Source organism: Prosopis cineraria, unplaced genomic scaffold (assembly GCF_029017545.1).
Source record: "Prosopis cineraria cultivar Desert tree isolate PC_DT_omini unplaced genomic scaffold, ASM2901754v1 PC1, whole genome shotgun sequence".
In the NCBI taxonomy this organism is placed as follows: Eukaryota; Viridiplantae; Streptophyta; class Magnoliopsida; order Fabales; family Fabaceae; genus Prosopis; species Prosopis cineraria.
Genome location: NW_026555332.1, coordinates 37,556,830 through 37,574,115, shown reverse-complemented (window position 1 = coordinate 37,574,115; position 17,286 = coordinate 37,556,830). Strand labels below are relative to the sequence as shown.

General features: G+C 28.1%; 1 protein-coding gene across 1 annotated transcript; it reads right to left on the bottom strand.

The window, feature by feature from the left end:
* Window positions 1–3,280: 3,280 nt before the first annotated feature.
* On the bottom strand, window positions 3,281–4,414 carry LOC129291725 (mitogen-activated protein kinase kinase 9-like). Its single transcript, XM_054929232.1, has one exon. The coding sequence runs from the start codon at window positions 4,380–4,382 to the stop codon at window positions 3,282–3,284; it is 1,101 nt and encodes a 366-aa protein (XP_054785207.1). The 5' UTR covers window positions 4,383–4,414; the 3' UTR covers window position 3,281.
* Window positions 4,415–17,286: the final 12,872 nt, after the last annotated feature.

The window sequence follows — 17,286 nt, the reverse complement described above, 5'->3', positions numbered from 1 at the left end:
GCTGACAGTGCACAACCAATGTTGGATTCGAGTTAGAATGCCGTCACGCAATCAATAATGCACATCTCTTTTTTTTTTGGCCAACAATCAATATCAATAATGAAAACTAAATCAAATTAAATAAATAGGGCTCTTCGCATCTTCCTCGCCTTTCTTTCTTCGTTTTATTTTTTATTTTTTTAAGCCAATATGTTTCCTCATCTCTAATATAAAATAGTTAAATCCCCTCATCAAACCTGCCATTGACACGGCCTTTAATTTTTTTAACAAAAAGCCTCACTTCACTTTTTAACAAAATCTAGGGGGGAAGAATGTGAGGATTGTGGTTTGACAAATTTTTTGACAAAAACATAATTTATTGGAATGATTTTTTTCCTTTTATTCTAATATTAAATGAGCATTATTTATGTATGTAGTTTTTTAGTTAGGCAGCGTTTATTTGAATTTAGATTTTACATTTAACATCTAACATTTAAAATTCATCTTTATAATGAAATGTTTTGATAGTAGAATATAAATGAGCTAAGACTTAAAACTAGAATTTGAAAATTGGGAGTAACGAGCTTACATATATTTTTCAATCAATAAAAAATAAGAACAAGATATTAAAATAAAGTCGATAGCAGCTCAAATGCTGATAATAAAAATATGGAGATAAAAAATAGATGAATGGAGTAACAAAAATTTTGAATAACTAGGGTTTAAAAAGAACTTGAAATTATAAAAAAAAATTACAATAAAACCAAGTTCATAGACTTTTTATACAATCCAAAGAGGCTTTTGTTCAAATTGAAATCTAAATTCATATACATCCAAACACAGTATTAATAACTTTTAAATTGAAAATCTAAATCCTAAGTTTAATACCACCACCACCAATTTGATTAATAGTTAACTATGATTGAATTAATAGACCTTAAGTTGGAGTCTGAAGTAGCTGATCGAGGAATATAAGCTTGAAAGCCTATTGGAAATTATAAAACCAGCAAGGCTAATTGCGGTGCACTATCGTATGGGCTTCAGTTCTGAAACTAGAGATTTGGGCCTCCGTCAGGCCCAAATAGTGAATGACGTGGTAGGCCGGAAGAGCCAGAGGTGACTGGGGAGGGGAGGCGTGGGGGAGGTGGAGAAGGGATAAAGGAAGAAAGAAAGAAAGAAAGAAAGTGACGTGAAGGTGAAGCACGAGAAGGAAGGGTTGGAGATTCATGAATCTTCTTGTGACGTTGACGTCCGCCTTTGGCTGTTTCTCCTCAGGTGTCCGTTTCTTATTCCAACCAATCCTTTGCGTCACTCCTCACGCCCACCCTCACCCCTCCTGTCTTTATCTTATCCTTCCCTCCCACGTGTCACACGTGTCCTTCATTCTCCACTTTTTTCTCATTCCCCACTCTTTCCAATTTTCACGTTCTCCTTCATTCATTCCCTCGGCCAGGTCGCATTCCTTATACTATTTCTCCCTTGTTTCATATTTTATTGTTGTTACTATCTTCATAAAACTAGAGGAAATGGGATAATTTCACTTACAAACACGTTAAGGTCCTGTTTCACTGTTAGAAAGATGATACAATGAAATAAATTGAAAAAATTAAAATTAAAATAAATTAAATTACTCTTCTTTTATAAATGTAAAAATCATTATACTATTTAAAAATTTCATAAATCACAATCCATAAATTTATAAACTAAGTATTACCATTTGAACTAAAACTAGAGTGTCAAACCTAATTACAAAAGATCCTCAAAGTTTAAATCAAAGGAGGTGAAACTCAGTCTAATTATGATTTAATTGGGTGGAGATTAGTGAGACGGTGCATTTGAAAGAAGGTTTGATAGAGTCACGTCCACTCCTCCCACTGTTTGAGATTCTCGTTGTTCCAGCATCCACTACTTTGCACAATGGAACTCTCTTAAGGCAATTATAGACACTAACAATTATCTATTTTTATTGATGCCAAACTTAAATTCAAAATGAAGCACAACATTGTCCTTTGTTATAAATAGGCAATGAGTGTGTGAGTCAAGATTCTCAACATTCTGTCAAATTTATACTAAATTTACTTAACACAATTACTTAAATCCTAACCACTGCATCATTTTCAGCCTCACCCAACACAAACTTACTTCCCTTATGCAAACTCAGCACTTTAGGCTAGTCTTTTAGGTTTGATAGTCTCTCTCTATCCATGTGGCACTTCATTGTGTCTCTCTTTCCCACACTCATTTGAGGCACATTCATTACAGTCATTCTCACGAGTCACTTAACTCTACACAAAAATTATGATGAAGGATTTTGAGAATTCATTTCAATTATCTAATCACAATTCACTCTTTTAAAAACACACTCTTCTAGTATGTTTGGCACACTCGAACACTAGTCACGATGCATTGACCCATTCATTGAAAAACAGGCTAACAATTACCTTTTATCTTTTATGAATTTAGTTCACCTATCTTTCTAAAAAAAATGATATATTACAATTTTAATTTATTATTATCAAAATAATTATAAATATGTTTCTAGATTTAAATCAGACAAACGAAGCTACAGTGTGACACTATGACAGTATCTTGTGTTCATAATTACAGTTTTATCCCTGAACGTCTACATCTCCAGTCCCCTCCACACCCTCGTTATTATGGAATACGTTAATTTGCATTCAGTTATTTTTACGTGACAATTTTAAATCTTTCTTATTAATTTTTATCCAACACCGACAAGAAGGCAGCTTGCTTTTTAATTCTATTTTATTTCTTTCCCGTGACTGAGTCACCAACTACTGTTATTTTCATGATAATATGATTATCAATTCCTCCCATCACCCCAAACCCAGTAAACATATACTCCCTACACACTGGCGTTTTAAAACACTCATTGATCCAAAATGTAAAGTATTAAATAAATTTTATGTCTTTTTTCTTTATCTCCTTACTTTTTTATTTATTATCTTTAAACACTTCATATTTAAAATATGCACATGCCATTAAAAAAAAGGTATAAATAAAAAAAATATAAATGTTTTTTAAAATAAAATTTTACCTAATATTTTTTCTGAAAATTGTAATTTAGTTGACAATAATAAATATTTTGTTACGAAGGAATAAAATAAATCACCATTTTAAAGAACATATCCAACTACCTATGACTGTCCATGGCTAAACCATCCTCTAGTTTTAAAATGTTTGTAGTTGAATTTGAATATTAGTGTCGTGAAAACCAAAAAATGGATATTTAAAATATGAAATTAGCTAGCAAACGTGAAAGTGGGTGAAGAGAATCGAATCTACAAAGAGAATGGTATAGTTTCTTTCCTTGGGCCAAACGATACAGCTTCTACTCGGGAAATACAAAATAGAATCCCGACGGTATATACACCGACTGACAAAAAAGTCCCTGTCCTACCGGACCCGGCATTGAGAACCCAGACCTGTACACAGCTAACACTTCCCGAAAGAAATGGATGACTCAAAAGCTGACAGGCACTCCACCTCTCACTAGACTCCTTCTTCAGGCAACAATCTATGAAGCTCCGAAACTCTTTCGAAGCCTTCCCGGGCAAGCTAGGCGGGTCTCCGAAGCAAATCGCACACATCAGGGTGGCCCAGTCGGGCCTCTGACCGGCCGGTAGAAACGGGAAGTGACCCACGTACAGTTCGAACAAGGTAAGACCCAAGCTCCATATATCGCCGGAGTATCCGTTATAATTCCCCCCATACCTATCCGGGTCGAACCGTTCCGGGCTCATGTACGCGCACGTCCCAACGTATGAGTTGCACGCGTCTAGTGTGCGGCACATGACCTTGCTTACTCCAAAATCACCGATTTTCACTTCCATTTTCTGATTCACCAATAGATTCGAGGGCTTGATATCGCGGTGGACAATCTTGTGCGCGTGAAGATAGCTCAGCCCATTTAAAACCTGGCGCGCCACCGCCGCGAGTTGGGCTTCAGAAAACGTCCCGTTCTTCTTTAACAACGTGTCCAGCGTTCCCAAATCCATATACTCCATGACAATCGCCACATCTCCGGAAGGTTTCTCGAAGAACCCGTGACAGCGGACGACGTAAGGCGAGTCCGTCCGGCGGAGGATATCCATCTCCCTCCGGACTTGACGGCGGGTCATGGGATCGGAGTCGCTATGGACGACCTTGAGAGCGTAGACGGCGGAGGTGCGCTTGTGACGGACCTTATAAACTGTGCCACCGTTGCCGTGGCCAAGTACCTGAAGCTTTTCGAGATCGTTAGGGGCTATATCAGCGGCGACCGAGTTGTTGGAGGCCGTGGAGGAGGGAGGGACTGGGAGGGGGAAGCGAGGACGGCGCTCGGAGGGTTCCGGTAGAGGGAGGCGGAGGTTGAGATGGCGGCGATCGCGGACGAGAGCCATTGCGATAAGGAATTGAAAGAGTGAGGAAAGTGGTGAGAGGAGTGAGGGAGGAGAGAGTATATATATGGGAGGCGAGGGGGCGCCGGCTAGAGGAAGGAGGAAGGAGAGAGCAAGGGGAGAGTGGGGTCCACTTAAAGTAGGAATAAAAAAGTAGGAGTCCAGATACAAATTGGATCATCGATGACGATCAGTGAGTCAGGGATAGTGTGTGGGAACGTAATTGCCAGGTTCATTTATCTTGACATTTGTGCATGTGACAGAATTACGCTCCTGACTTTTTTCTTTTTTTAAAATAACATACTATCTAATCAAGTGGGTATAGTTCATACAGGACACAGCAATGGCTTGGAGTCGAATTTTTTCCCATATGAAGAAGGGCAGCTGAGAGACTTCTGTAGATCGAATTGTTAATTTAAATTTAATAATTTTAAAAAATAAATTTAATTTAAACGATTTAAACTTATAATGAGAGAGAAACTTATCCCTAATAGTTTAGGCCCTTGAAGAATTAAACATTATTATTGATTCAATTAATTTTTAAAAGTGTGTGTGGGAAAATTTGTTTAAGAAAGAACAAAATTTTGAGAGTAGTCTCATCTCAATATTTATAAGATATTTTTAAATATAATTTGATATTCTAATTAAAAATAAGGTGTTATTAATTATTTTGTTTATAAGAAAAGGCCCCAACTACAGGCCATGAGCACAGTGATGGATTAATTATATTTGTTTTAATATTAACATTTCTATATTATGTTTTCCTTCTCTATTTAATCTTTCATGAATGGGTGGTGCCGAACATACTTATTTGTAAATAAATCTTATAAAATTTAAAAATTATAATTTAAAATTAGAGTTTAAAGACAATAACATCTTTATTAAAAATATATTACATTAATCAAGTAATGTATAACCACTTCATCAATAATTTATAACTATCACTTTAACATTTTACAATCGTAACTTTACATATTCAATAGTTAAATAGATCGTATGTTATGAGTTTAATATAATTGCATATAAATATCTTATTAGTAATTTACAACTATCACTTTAATATTTTATAATTATAACTTCACAAATTATTTAATAGTTAAACAGATTATGTGTTATTAACAAATTTTAGAACCAATTGTTTATAACTACCCATAAGTAATTTATAACTATTACTTTAATTTTTACAATGATAATTTTATATATTTAATAATTAAATTGATCATGCACTAGTTAGGACAGTATTATATTTATATCTTAATTTTAAATTACATTCAAATCCTAAGATCGTAATTTTTAAATTTTGCGAAACTTGAGTATAAATAAATCTCCTCAATGGGACATATATGCAATTTTTTTCAAATAAAATTATAATGAAAGTTATTTATGAAAATTTATGTTTTTATTTTAAAAAATAAGATTATCAAGTGAATTTAATGAGCTTTATTATTATATATAGTTTTATCTAAAAATGTCTTAAAATAGGTTTTTAACAAAATTACACATGATAGTAAAATTCATGAAATATAATTTCAAAACTTACACATACTAATAATAGAATATTTTTAAAAATACTCTTTAAATTTTATTTTGTGGTATTCTCTTTAGCCTTGAGTAACCATAAGTGTCATGACTTTTAATTTTATTTTATAGCATTTTATTTAGTCTTAAATATAATTTATTTATTTCACAAATATTCTCTAAAGTCAACTTTCCTCGTGGAGTGGGAGAGAATATATTTAAGTTAATTAATATGGTCATTTCAAAAATTATTTAAAAATAAAATTAATGAATTCAACTGTTTTCTTAATGTTGATGAGGTAGTTATTGGTAACTCACATGTGAGATTACCCACCTTATTCTATTTATAATTGATCTATAGTTTATTTTATTATAATAATAAAAATTAAATTTTATTACTTTTATTTTAAAATTTATTAAGATTTCATGTGCGAGGATAAAAAATATTTTAAATTTTTTCTAACATTTAACAAAAGTGAAAATGTAAAAATAAATATAAAAAATAGTGGAATGTTTTATAAATAGGATTAAAATTAATTTTTTTCTCTGTTTTATAATTTATAAATAGAACTAGAGGAGCAAACCAATCCTAATTATAGGGCAATGTTAATCAACTTAACAATTGTTAATGATTGATAATTAATATATTTAAATTTGCAAGAAATATATGACTTTTCAATTGTATCTTTTGCTAAAATTAATAAACACACTAAAGTGTTTTTAAGAATTATAACTTGATGCAATTAAGGATATATAATATTGAAAAAAAATTGACTTTTACTCCCTTTAGTCCTCATTATATTATACTTTTTAAAAAAATTTAATCGTATCCCTTGAGTCGCAAAAAGGAGGAATACATCTATACTCTTCATTAAATTGAAATTTTGCCGGGACAGAGAGAATAGATATTTAGACAGTATTACTTGTTGTTCCTTTTAACTAAAAATTATCTCGTTTATTTAAAAATGACTAAAAATTTTGGTTATTATAAATAAGAGCATAAATTCACATGAGAATGATAGTAAAATTTTAAAATAAAAATTATTGAGATTGAAATTCTTGATAATTTTTTTTAAAATAAATTATAAATATTAATTCAAATAATTATAAACAAAAATTGCAATTGCAGTTAGAATTTAAATATTTTATTTATAATTAACACTTTTAAATTTAAATTAATATTTGAATTTGATGTTAAAAAATTTATTAAGAATCAAATTATGACAAATTTTTTGTTTCAAAATTTTAATGGCATTCTTTCTAGATTCGCAGACACCCGTGGTGAAATGTCACTCAATAAGCAGAGGTTTTTTTCTTTTTTTTTTTTGCACGAAGCACAGTTTGTTATTTAATTATTTTACTTCGGCCCCAAGCAGGCAAGCACCCTGACCCTCAGGGTCAACGTCTGTGACAGACAGGCAAGCGTTTTATTTCAAGGAACAGGAAATAATTAATTAGTTTGAAAATTGAAACAAGTTTAAATCTTGCATGACACGTGTGGAAGCTACTCTTGTTGTTTCCTTAGGCTCCAAGAACCTTCCTTGTCAAATACGCTGTTGCAAGAAGGTCGTGTTCTTCGTTTTATATATATTACATTGGAATAATTTCAACTAGGAACCAAATATAAGATTTATTTATTAGTGAATTTTGAAAAAATTTATAACTTCAGCTCAATTTATAAAGATTAACGTAAAAATAATCTTAATAATGAGGACATTAAAATACCCTTCATTAGTTAAGTTTGTCTGATATGTAAAATTATTAATTATTAATTTTCTTATTTCATTTATTAATTTAACAATATAAATTGACCTGTAAATAATTATATAAGATTTGATATTAGTTGTTCAATTATAAGTGAAGGAAAAATGTTAACAATTAATAATTTTGTATCTTGAGCAAAATTAACAAATAACTAGTAAAAATTATTCACTTCAATTCTCCTAAACTGAAATGAAATTTTAATTTTTTTGGAACCTATTAATAGCTAAGTCATATTCATGATCCTTAGTTGAAATTCTCCTTATTATATTTTTTAAAAAACATATACTTTTACAATTTATAATTAGTCTGGGTCAATAATTAGTGCATATTTAATTTTTTTAATATATATAATTTCAAGAAAAATATACAAAACTCTGGTCAGATATGTAATTCTCTCTTCTTCTTCTTTTATAGACAGGTATGCAATTCTCTTTAAATAGTAACAAATTCTGGGATAAAAAAATAGTAATAAATTTTAATTTTATATTGATGTCGCCCTAAGAAATAATAAATGAATGGTGATGTATGATTTTTGTTAACATCTATAATTCTCAAGAACAAACGATATAAATTTCAGTGATCGTTTAAAATGGCCAGGGTGGTAAATGGCAATGAAGTTTGTTTGCCGTCTTTCCCTGTTTTAAAATTAGACAATTACTCGTACTATATTATAACACAAACTTTAATAGTTTGCATCAACCACCGACGTTTCCTTGGTGCAAACAAATTCAATCCTTTAATGATTAAACTTTTTAATTCATTTGTTTGCTGGCAATTTTGCCCATTGAACACAAATCTCATTAATCGCGTGCATCATATGCAGCGTGGGAATCATGCGTGGGGCCAACATTCCAACTACTAACTACCGGCAAATAGTATCATTTACATAGATACATACATATCCATATCTATATATACCATCAAATTATAATATAATTCATTGTTAATTAATTTAAATTTCTAAAAAATGTTGATTTAATTTTATAAAAATTTTCACATCTTTTTAATCATGTCTTGAATGTAATAAATATAATATTTGATTTATTTAAAATAATATAATTAATTATTCAATAAAGTAAGAATATAATTGAAAAATATACCTAATAAATATTTTCTCTTATTTTTTATAGGGTAGAGAGAAATTTCTTTTATCGTATTTATAAATTATTTCATTAAATTTTTATTATAAATTTTTTTATTTTTTCTTTACTGAACGTTGGTAAAAGAAAATATATTACTCCCTTCGTCTTAAATTATAAGACACTTTTAGATAAAATTTTATATATCAATAAACCTTATTAAATGTACTCAACAACCTTATCTTTTCAAAAATAAAAATATAAATTTTTTAAAATACTCATCATTTAATATATTGAAAAGAGAAGTGATGAAAATTAATTATAGAGAGGAAAAGGGTAATATTGATATTAGTGCATTTAATAAAATCTTAATTTACTAAAATTATTTTATATTTTAAAATAAAAAAATTCTTTCAAAAGTGACCTATAATTTGAAACGAAGAGAGTATTAAAATTTATATATTTAATGGAGACAAGATTGAGAAATTATTACATTTTTAAATAGAGTTAATAAATTTTAATATTTTCTTAATTCCAGTTAAACACATTAAAATTAATTCATAAATAAAACTAAAGAAATATTCTATATTTTGGATCAGATAAAATTTTAACAAGCAACTTGTATTATGATCCGAGTGTGTGTGTGTGTGTGTGTGTGTAGTGACGGAACTAGAACATAGCATATGGGGGGCCAAACTTAAAAACTCGTGAAAATAGGGGGGAGGGGAGGGGGGCCAACATTAGTGTTTTCGTTTTTCCAAGTAAAAATAAAGAAAGTTCATCAAAAAATTTGTGGCATTGGATGCCCCCTGAGATCCATCACTGTGTACATATATTATAATTCATGTCAATTGTAGCATTGTCCCAACGGGACATCCCATACAAAAACAAGAATAAAAATTAATTAAAAATATAAGTTTTTATTAAAAAATTATCTGATAAACATTTGGTTCAAATAGTAATAAAATTGTACCATCTTAATTAGAAGTTCATAATTAAAATCTTGGAAATGGAGTAATATTTGGTGGTAGAGCTTTCACTTAAATTGGTTTCATTCCAGCTACGTTTGAATTAATAAAAAATAATAAAAAATAAAGTAATGTTAAAAATGAATCACAATGCTAATATAAAAAAAAAATTATTGTGCGCATATATGGGTCAATAATGAGGAATTAACATGCCCAAGCCCAAAGGTAAATGGATAAATACAGTAGATATAAATAAATTGTCCTACCACATAGATAATATTAGGACAAACTAAAAAATATATACTAATTTATTAATTTAATTTGAGAAGAACGACAAAAGCTCTTGTATTTTAAATGAGAAGTTAGAAGTATGACTGTCAACCTCTATATATCGAGTTGGGAAGCTTTTGTTCCTTACTTTTCACTCAATAGTAAAATATTTGGAGATATTTTCTGTCAGATAAAACTTGCATCTTGTACTTATCAAAAAATTTTCTCATGTCCAGAAAAAAAGAGAAAATGATAGTTAAGCGTTAAAAGAAAAAATTAATTAAAGTTGAGTTCCAATCAAATTTTAAAAAAAATAAACTATAAATATCAATTTAAACAATTACAAATTTAAAATTTTAATTGCAAATAACTTTTCATTTGAAATTATGAGTTGTGCTCACAAATGTCTAAATCAAAATTTATAATTTATTTTTTTAGTAATTTTTATTGAATATCTAATTGTCATCGATTAAATATTTTCAAACTTTATTACCATTCTCCGTAAAAAAAAAAAAAAGTAGAAGGTGAAGAAAAAGAGAAAAATATGGAAGCACTAACCCTGCTCTAGAATGTTTTCATTTAATATAATTTTAAATTTATAATTATTTTAATTGTTTTTGCACTTAAAAGGCAATATTAGAAAAAAAAAGTATTAATAAAATTTTATTAGTATTAAATTATCTTATATTTTAAAATAATAAAATATGTTTAAATTTATCTTGTAATATCAGACTAAATATATATAATACTAATAGCTTTGGCCAAAAAATAAGTTTTAAATTTTTTATTATGCATAGAAATATTTACCTCATAGGCAATCTTGTTTGAGGTTGGAGTATTAAATAGGAATATTAAAATAATTTTTAATTTAATTACAGGAATCTACATGTGTCCATCACGCGTGTCTTGGCTTCACGACTACTCGTAATTTTGTTGGCAGTGCTGTCATATTTTCTTTTTTTTTTTTCTTCTATTTTTTTAAAGACACAGCTTTCATTTTAGTTCCATGTGTCTCATTCTTTATTAATGAAATTTAATTTAATAAAAATTATAGCAATCGTTTAAAAGAGACCTGGGCAGCGGTGACAATGATTTGCAAGCAATCTTCTTAAGCAGGATAGTGAATTAATTGCACTGTACATGCCGCCCTAATTGAAGGTTTCAATCAATCAACTAAATTTTTTTAAATTAATACCAATAAAAATTTAAAAAATTTAAAAATTATATAATTTTCTATTATACTTAATGCTATAACTTTTTGCAATGTTCATTAAACGTTAGGCACATCTATCAACTTCATAGTATACTACTTGCATTCTTGGCTAATTTTAAAATCAGAATTTTCTTGACTAAAGAAATGCACTCATAATTAAAACAAGATTACATTAATGATATATGACTTGCTTAATCACTCTCATCATCTATTGTCTCTTGCGATAAAGATGGTGAATAATCAAAAGTACAAAAGCTAACATTTAATCTATAAGATATCTTAGTAAGGTGATCAATATAGATGTGAGAACATTTACTAACATAATGAATGAGTATGCTATAATTCTTATGGAATGGAAAAACGAACATCCTTTATTATATTATGAAAAATAAAAAAATTATATTATAAACAAATACTATAATTAAAAAAAAACTGCAAGAATTTTTATCCAGATGAAATGATACTTTATCTAATGAGAAATCTTTTTTTTTTTCTTAAACCTGGTAATTACTGGCAACTTTATTAATTGAACACAAATCCGGTGAGAATCATATACGTAATGTCTATGGGACCAAGATTTCAACTACTAACAAGAAAATAAAGCACATGTATTTAATTCTTGCCACTTGAAGCATGTCTAATAACTAATAAGGACACTTCTCACTAGAAATAAAATACTATTAACTAAAATAAAAATAACAATTTTGTATAACATGGGTCCTGGATTTCTAGTTGCACAAGTGGCAAATAATTGAGGATTGGATGTGGAGGGTGAATAGGTAATAACACGAAGAATGCCAAGTGTTGAGGAAGACAAGTTTTTTTTTTTTGAGAAATATGTTAATTCTTATCATTCATTACTGTATATTTATTTGCCTAGCTCAACATTTGTACATCGCTTAAAAAGTATGAAATTTATTTTACTTAATTGATGGGCAATTTTGAAACTACAATTTAACTAAAATGTATGTAATTTTTTAAGGATAATATAATTTCTAATCCCTAAAATTTTATTTCAATTGTCAATTTAGTTTTTAAATTGTAAATTTAGCATAACTCAATTATTATAGTTTATTCAGTTAATAAATTTTAAAAATTGAATTGCATTGAGTTTTTTCTTTTTGCTGAAGAGTTGTATCAGGTTAAGAAATTATAACTATTGAATTATTTTAAATCAAGAAATTAAGATGACTACTGTGACTTACAAAATATAGGGACTAAATCTATACTTGAAAAATATTGGCAAAAAAAAATCCATACTTAAAAAATCAGAGACTAAAAGTTATATATAAACTTAAAAATATTGCCTAGTTCAATATATATATATATATATATATATTTTGTTCACATAAAGTTTAGAGTAAGTTATAATATTCATATTCATAGTTTATTAAAAAAAAAAGCGAACCTTTTCACAAATTTTGTTATACATAGTTTAATTAAATATACTGCAAATGTCGATCATGGCTTTCATGCCTCATCATTTAAAAAAAAATATAATTAAATGCTACATTGAAGTAAAAAAAAATGATCTTGAAAGTAATAAACTATAATTATCTTCGGCAATTAAATTCCTTGTTTCATACAATTTTCTTAGATTAATATTAAAATTTTCAAATTTGCCATGTAAATGTTTTAAATTTTTAGATCCCAATTGCAACTTTTATTATAATTTATAAGGCAAAAAGCCCACATTTTCGAATCTTTTGAATTTTTAAAAAAATTCTAGTCTAGATAATTGAGATGATTGCTACAATAAATCAATACATTAATTAATACAAGGGATAAGAGTGAATTGATGGCTTGTTATGAAGTGGGGTTCAGAACTTCAATATTTGTTCGTATCCTTGCTTTGTCCTTTTCTCTTCAGGCTTCAACTTGCTCAATTTGAAGCTCATTCGTGCACTCTCTTTATTTTTTTGCCCTTTAGAAAAGAAAATCCCTTAATACATATTAGCTAAAATTTAAATTATGATATTTGATCAGATATTTTTGGCCAACATCATAATAAATACAATTGCAACTTGATTACTCGAGATTGTACTTGGAATGGAATGGATGAGAAAATTCAATGAACAACCATGTGTATCATAACAATCATACATGTACTTTTTCCCCCAAAAAAAAAACAAATTTGATCAATTTGTATTTATTAAGAAGCGATTGTTATACTTCAAAATTATCAAAATAATTAGGAACATGTAACTTTTTAATCTTAAATTTCTTTGCGACTAATAATAATTATATTAAATTGTTGTTTAATAATTCAAATGGTGAGATGATAAATAAACTGTCAGTAACATTGGGAAAAAATATTAATTTCTCTAATGTTGCCTTATATTAAGAATAAAAAAAATTACCTTACATAAAAAATTAGCGGGAGTAAAACTAAATTGAGAGACGGCTTTATAATATTAATTTCTCTAATGTTGGGTAAAAATATCAATTTCTCTAATTTAATATATTTAATCTTTATGTCCATGTGTGTGAAGAGTTCAATTAATATATCTCTTAGACTCTAGAGTAAAACTAAATTGAGAGACGGCTTTATTTTCAATGCCTATATAATAAGACGAAGCCAGACAAATAAACAATTATAATTCCTGTGAGCTCAACACTAGGCTTAAGCTTACTTGCCCACAGATTTTAATTTAATTAATTGTATATATAATGTTTCTCTTTTGGAAATAAAAAAGGAGTTTTATGGACACATCGTGACGTGTGAGGCTGCGAGCTGTCGCTTGGAAGCTGTTTTGGGTTTCCATATCCACACCCTGTAATATATTCATTCATGATAAGGATGAGATTTTTTTAATTAAAAAAATTATGTTAGTTGTAGGGGAGCTTTAATTAAAGTATTAATAAAATAAAATATAATAATGCATGGATTTCTTCCTGTAGTCTATTTGCTTTTACTTTATTGCGGACCTATCATGTTAATGCAAAGACGTGCCACTAATTAATTGAATAATTAAAAATTAATACATTAAAATCAAATCTTCCAACTAAAATGGAATATAGATTTTTGAATCTGCTTGCTGTGACTTTCACTCTTTTCTTTTATCCTCGGATTACTTTTTCAAATCCCCAAGGATCTTTAATTAATTATTTATTTATTTTCTTAACAAGTGAAAAAGATGTATATACCTACCCACATCCTAAAGCCACACATCGTTGAAATATTATGATTTTTAAATATATGATCGAAATATTATAAGCATAAAGTGATTGCCATTTCGAGATTTTGGGATTGTATAATGAAAAGGGGGATCGACAAATTTTCAAATTTGAAATGCATGCTTCAGCCCCACATATTCTTAGTTGGGCCTATTTTGCTTATTGGGACTCATCACGTGGAAGACAAACATGAACAAAACTATCTGGGCTTCAATTTGGGCCCGTTGGATGTTATTGGGTCTATAAAGATATTATTTAATTTAAAATATATTTTGATTTATAAATATGTTATTAAAATACCGATTGGCATCGTAAGTTTTAATGGAGGAATTGCATTCGGCAGGCCAGGAGGGATCTGACTTTTATTTCAACACCCTACCGTCTATTTAATTAATTTTTTAAAAATTTTTAATATTATATTTATTAATATAAAAAATATAAAAATTTTAATATATCTGTTTATTACCAATTTGGTCGGTACATATTTAATCTAGCAGTTTAATTTAATATTAAAAAAAATATAATTTTATAATTTGACTATAAAGATAAATTCTATACAGTTCAAATATAATTTAAATGACTTAATTTATATTAAAAAATTTATAAATTAACCATTTAAATGTACTCTAAATAGTCCATATTTAATATTAATTTTTTTATATTTTTTATTTAATAAATATAATATTAAAAATATTTAAAAAATTAATTTAAATGGATAGCAAGGATCAAATAAGACTAAAATGAAGGGTTGGGATTGTTCCTACTAATGAGCACGCGATGCTCATCGCTACGATGAACACTAAATGTGGATGCTTTAATGGAAGAAGTTATGACTGGTTGATTGGTTGATTGCTTAAACATGAGATTTCAAGTTCAAGCTATGTGGATGCAGAAAAGCAACTTTGAAAAAAATTACCTCCAATTGCACCCAAAATTCTTGAATCTGACCTTGTTAGATAATGATATATAAAAAATATATTATTCAAATATTAGAGTTTTTTCTTTACATTTGGTATTTTAGGTCTTTGATTCAAATAATCAGCAACTGATGGATATCTCTTTAAAGCTATATCTCATATTAAGAATTTACTTGCCGTTACATATTTAGGCTCATGAGAATTTTTGGTGAAACGAGCCGAGAATTTGAATGTTAAAGTAATAGGCTAATTGCCAATTTGACAAAAAGAGACAAGCCATTAGGCCCTAAAAATTATTAACTGGGTCAATCCTTCGTACTGTTTTTCTTTTATATATATATAAATATTGGAAATGGTTGTGTGCACGTCAATGAGATAAGAGTCAACACGAACAAATGTATCAGGGCTTTTTGTATGAAAAAGAATATAGGCTGCAATCTGGGCGAGATACGAATCGGTCCTATGAAGAAGTAGTCCTTTAAGTTCAAATCCTATAAGTTGGTTAAAAAAAAAAAAAACCGTACACATCCTAGTTAAACCTATTATAATCTGGATTTGAATTTATGCTTTGACGTTACATTAGAGCATACTTACAGTCATTAAGAGTGCTTTAATGAGGCATTTGCGAATTCCACATTAACAATGTTGACTATCATTCTTAGCAACCAAATTAATCTGTCTCTAGTGTGTTTTTTCTTTGGGGCTTAAATATTCCTTTATTATATGATAATTATAAAGTTAATCTGCAATTTACCTCCGGCAGTAATCTAGTTCTTGAGGCTTGAGGTGATAAGGTGGTATAATAATTTTAACAGACAGCTACTAGGCACAAAGAAAACAAAGCTTAGTTTTTTTTTTTTTTTTTGGATAAGAAAGAAGCTCAGTATAATAATTTGAATTATCTTAAATTATGTGTAATACGTGAATCAACATGTTTAGTTACTGGGAAAATACGACTGTGAATTGATAGAGTCATGAATATTGAATTATGTATAGGATGGAAAATTGGAATTGCTATCCCTCCTGTTAAGAAATATCAAACATTTTTTAAAAATTAAATATTTAAAAATAAGATATTTTTAAATATTTTAATATATAATTGCCGTGTTTACACTCCAAAAATGTCATTAATAAGTAAATTATTTTATATTTATTTTTAAGTAAATATTTTATTGAATAAAGATAAATATGAAAACATGGTGTTAATTAGAGGATAATTAATTAATTTATTGAGAGTAAAATTTAAGTAAATAATTAAATATGCTTTTACATTTTTAATAAAAAAATATTGATAGTAGGGAAAAAAAAAGGAATAAGTTAACTTGAAGAATATTTTTGTTAAATGAAAACGTGTGATAAATCTTTGCATCTTACTCGAGCATAAATTCGCGGTGACAATGAATCTTTCATTTTGACATCTTTGTTCGAGCATTGATTCGGGGTGATATCTCTTTAATCATTTACGACTTATTTATATATTTATATTTATATTTACATTGTATTAATTATAAAAAAATTTCAAATTTTAAATTTTATTTTCAATTTAATTTATTTTTTATTTTAAAATAAATCTTAGATAAGATAAAAAAATAAAAAATAATTAGTTGGTCGATATAATTTTGATTCTATTAGAATCATTAAATTTTGACTTAAAGCAATTCGGATAATTTTGAATTATTTAAAACTTAGTTTTAAACTTTGAGTCTTACAGTTTAATTGTTATAATTTTATCTATTTAAAATATTTATCTTGAAATTTTAAAAAAAAATTATGAGAAATAAAGTTATTATTAAAATTTAGAAATTAATATTTTAAATGCTAAAGTTATAGGGATTAATTGCATCGAGTTAAAATTCTGAGTTAAACAACTGAATTGTAAAATTAAAATTCAACGATTGAAAAATCAATTTAAAGTAAATAAAAAATTATTAATTATTTTAAAAAACATGGAGCCCAACATATAGGGAAGGGCAAAGCGAACTTTTTATTAGGGTGGTGAAA